The following is a 3,519-nucleotide window of genomic DNA, read 5'->3' on the forward strand; positions in this document are numbered from 1 at the left end:
GGTTTTTCTTTTGTTATGAAATGACTTAGCTAAGAGGAAATTACCACTTGATGATATGATAAGTGTTTTCAAATCATAATCTTTTTGCTAAGTCATTTTCTAAAAAAAACATGTTGGACTGACATACCATCAAATTCATTGAAAACCCAAATTCAGGTATCGTCGTGGTTGATGACATGGGATTTTTCAACCAAATTGGTTGAAAATGATTAAAATTGCCACAATTTTTTAAAAAGTTACAAGAACAAATTGTATATTTTGATTTGAATAGGACTAAAATTGCCACTCAACATAGATGACTAAAATTGTATGTTTTAATATTTCTTGTATAGTATGATGCATGGACATGGACAAGGAGACACTAAATTTATAGAAAAATTAGGAGGATATGACAAGACACTAACACGCCTATGTATAAATATATTATTATTAAATAATTTATCATAAAATTAAAATATGCATATGAAAAATATCAAGATAAAATATAAAATCAACATGTCTTACACTACAATTTTTAACCTAATTTGGATTCAAAGACATACATAATCAGTTTATTTAAAAAGTATGCAATGAAAAATTTTTAATATTCAAATTAGTGAAATCATTCTGACCATCTCTCGAAATTTTAGTAATTTAGTCCAAAACTTTTAGTTTGAGGAGGGGTGAGTTAATTCTTTTTCTTTTTTATTAAGATCATAATTCTTTTCTTTTTAAAGACAACTCAAAACTTTTTGAAACAATAAAAAAAATTCAATACGTGTTGGACATGGCACAGGCGTGTCTGACGTCATGCCTTTTTAATTTTATTTTATATTTTCGGATGCGAAGATGTCGTGTCTGATATATATCCGAAGCGTGTCCGAACCGTATCTGTATACGTGTTCGATACTGCATCGAGTAATCTTTTGAAAGTTTCATACATTATAGCTTGCATATCTATACTTATTTTAATTGCTTCAAATGAAATGTATTTTTCAAAGTATCATTTTCGATATTAAAAATAAAAATGAAAGTTAAAATATCAAATAATTAATTCTTTTTAAAAGTTTTAATCACATTTACCAGTCACATGAGCGTTAAATATTTAGTCTAGTGTGGGATAGACCCCCAAAGAAACAATGAGAGATTCAAGTGAATCATAAAGAAGGGGACGCAAGCCCCCAACTTTCATCCATGGATTCACACTCCAGTCACCCCCCCCACCCCTCCTTTCACAGTAAATGGTCCTCGTGTACTAAGAATCTAGTAGTATAAAGTTAACACACACTAGCCAGTAGCCACACCTGCCTTTCCATGCTTTTGGCCTTTTCCGTTTCTCTCCAACCATATGTCCCATTACCATACAAAAGTAGCATAAGGATAAAAAAAAGAAAGAAAAAGCAACTACTTGAAAACCTTATAAGAAAGTGGGAAACAACTTCACTAGCATTTCCCTCTGTGTGCTCTCAGTTTTACTACTCCAAAACCTCAACAACTACAGCTTAAGAATCCTAATGGAAGAACAATGCAGCCCTCTTGGCTGGGCTTACTACTACCAAGAAGAGGTACAATTTCCATTTTTTCTTGGAATTTTCACATCCCAGTTAGGCATTTTGCAGGATTTTAGTTCGTGTTTGGGTTTTTCAGTTTATTTTAGCTTGCATTGTGTGTTATCAGGGGGTTGAGGAATTGAAGCATTCACTCTTGTACTCTACTTTGGAGCTAGAAGCTGCAGTCCTCTCAGCCCATGAGGAAATTTCAAGAAAAGATGATGAGATACTCCAACTCAAGGGTTTGCTAGCAGAGATCATCAAGGAGAGGGATGAGTTCCAGGCAAAATGTCAACAACTTGTGCTGGAAAAACAGTTGCTTTTCCAACAAGTACAACTACTCCAGCCACATCCTTCAAAGAAACACCTAGATTGTCCAATCTCAAGTAACACCACTAGCCATGAGGATGACAACATTGACTTGTCCCCCTCACATTGTGATGACAACATTATTGTGGCATCACCATCTGCTGGCTGTAAGGACACTCTACCGCTGCCACCACCAATTGTATCACCAGGGCCACTGGTTCTAGACGTAATGGACAAACTCTCGATCAAGAAGCCATTGCCGGAGAAGGGCAAGTTCTTGCAGGCAGTGATGGAAGCCGGGCCACTTCTCCAGACACTGCTTCTGGCAGGGCCGCTTCCACAGTGGCAGCATCCACCTCCACAACTCAACTCGACCGACATCCCACCCGTCACAATCTCGTCTCCCACGGCGAAAATCTTGCACCAAGATTCTTGCCTTATTAGCCCTACTAGTCATGGGGGATTCACTAACAAGAGGGCTATGGTAAACAAGGAAAGCTCATCAGATTTCTCACCCAAGTCCAAGTATCAAAAAGTTTGTTCACCGATCATCATTGAACCCAACATCTAGCCCAAAATATCATCCTCTAAAGTGATAATGACCATCACTATGAATTGGATGGCACTTATGCTACCAATTAAAGTTTGTACATTTTAATGGTTTGTCTTAGAAACTAGGGATCTTTAACTAATTGTAGGGAGGGAGGGAGGGAGAGAGAGTGAGAAATTGAAGTGGGCTCAATCAGCCTTTTAGCTTTTGGCTTGGGATGGAGACTTTGAGTTAATTCTTCTACTATAGTTAGTCTAATTTGGCCCCAGAGATTATCACATGGGGTGCTGCTGAAATTCTCCAAATTGGTGGGGAATTTTGTATGAATTGCATATCTATGCTTTTCACATAGGGATCTTATATATAGATTAGAGTATCTTGGTAGATTATGCTGTTGCAGACCAGCAATCATCATCATCATCTGGAAGATATTGGCTTTATTTTAGTGGAATTAATTAAAGCTTGTTGCTTTTCATTATATCATTTTCTTGCTTTAGTGTCTCAGTGAATTTTAAAAGAAATAGTTAATTATTTTATTTATTTATATATATATTTTTTTTATGTGTGACCTTAACAAGCAATCAAAGATACCAACTAACTAATCTTACTTTTCCATGAGTTGGTACCTACCATGCATGGCCTCTGTCTGCCATGAAAATAACATCTCATTAGACCCCATTTCTTTATCATGCAAAAAATAATTATATATACATATGCAAATAAAGTCAATTTCAAGGGATCTTAATCATAGTTTTATCTTTTTTTTTTCTTTTTTCTTTTTTGAATGTTATTGCAAGCCATGAAGCTGCTTGGCCTTGCTCCATGGGCCTGCTACCAATTTGCTCAAAGCATGATTGTCAAGGGGTAAAATTGTCCCTTAATACATAATTTCCTTTTTCCTTTTCTTTTAAGTATTAGTAATTGCAGAAAGGGGAAGTCTAATGTTCTCTAATTGGGCAAATCCGCTCGAAAATTTTGACACATTTCACTTGAAACATATTTTCAGACGATTATTGATGTTGGGTATATACCCTAAATAACTAATACAAACAAGTGGGTTTTAAACACTTAAAATTACAGGCCAATAATATAGAATATAAATTACACAAAATAAACAATATCAGATTTATG

The 3,519-nt window shown here is 35.3% G+C and overlaps 1 protein-coding gene across 1 annotated transcript; it reads left to right on the top strand.

Annotated features, from left to right (window-relative positions):
- Positions 1-1,374: 1,374 nt before the first annotated feature.
- On the top strand, positions 1,375-2,866 carry LOC105174177 (uncharacterized). The gene is made up of 2 exons (XM_011096195.3): positions 1,375-1,544; positions 1,657-2,866. Exons 1-2 carry the CDS (start codon positions 1,494-1,496, stop codon positions 2,407-2,409), a joined length of 804 nt encoding a protein of 267 aa, XP_011094497.1. The 5' UTR covers positions 1,375-1,493; the 3' UTR covers positions 2,410-2,866.
- Positions 2,867-3,519: the final 653 nt, after the last annotated feature.

The sequence above is a fragment of the Sesamum indicum genome, linkage group LG4 (genome assembly GCF_026168435.1).
Source record: "Sesamum indicum cultivar Baizhima isolate 11 linkage group LG4, ASM2616843v1, whole genome shotgun sequence".
Classification (NCBI taxonomy): Eukaryota; Viridiplantae; Streptophyta; class Magnoliopsida; order Lamiales; family Pedaliaceae; genus Sesamum; species Sesamum indicum.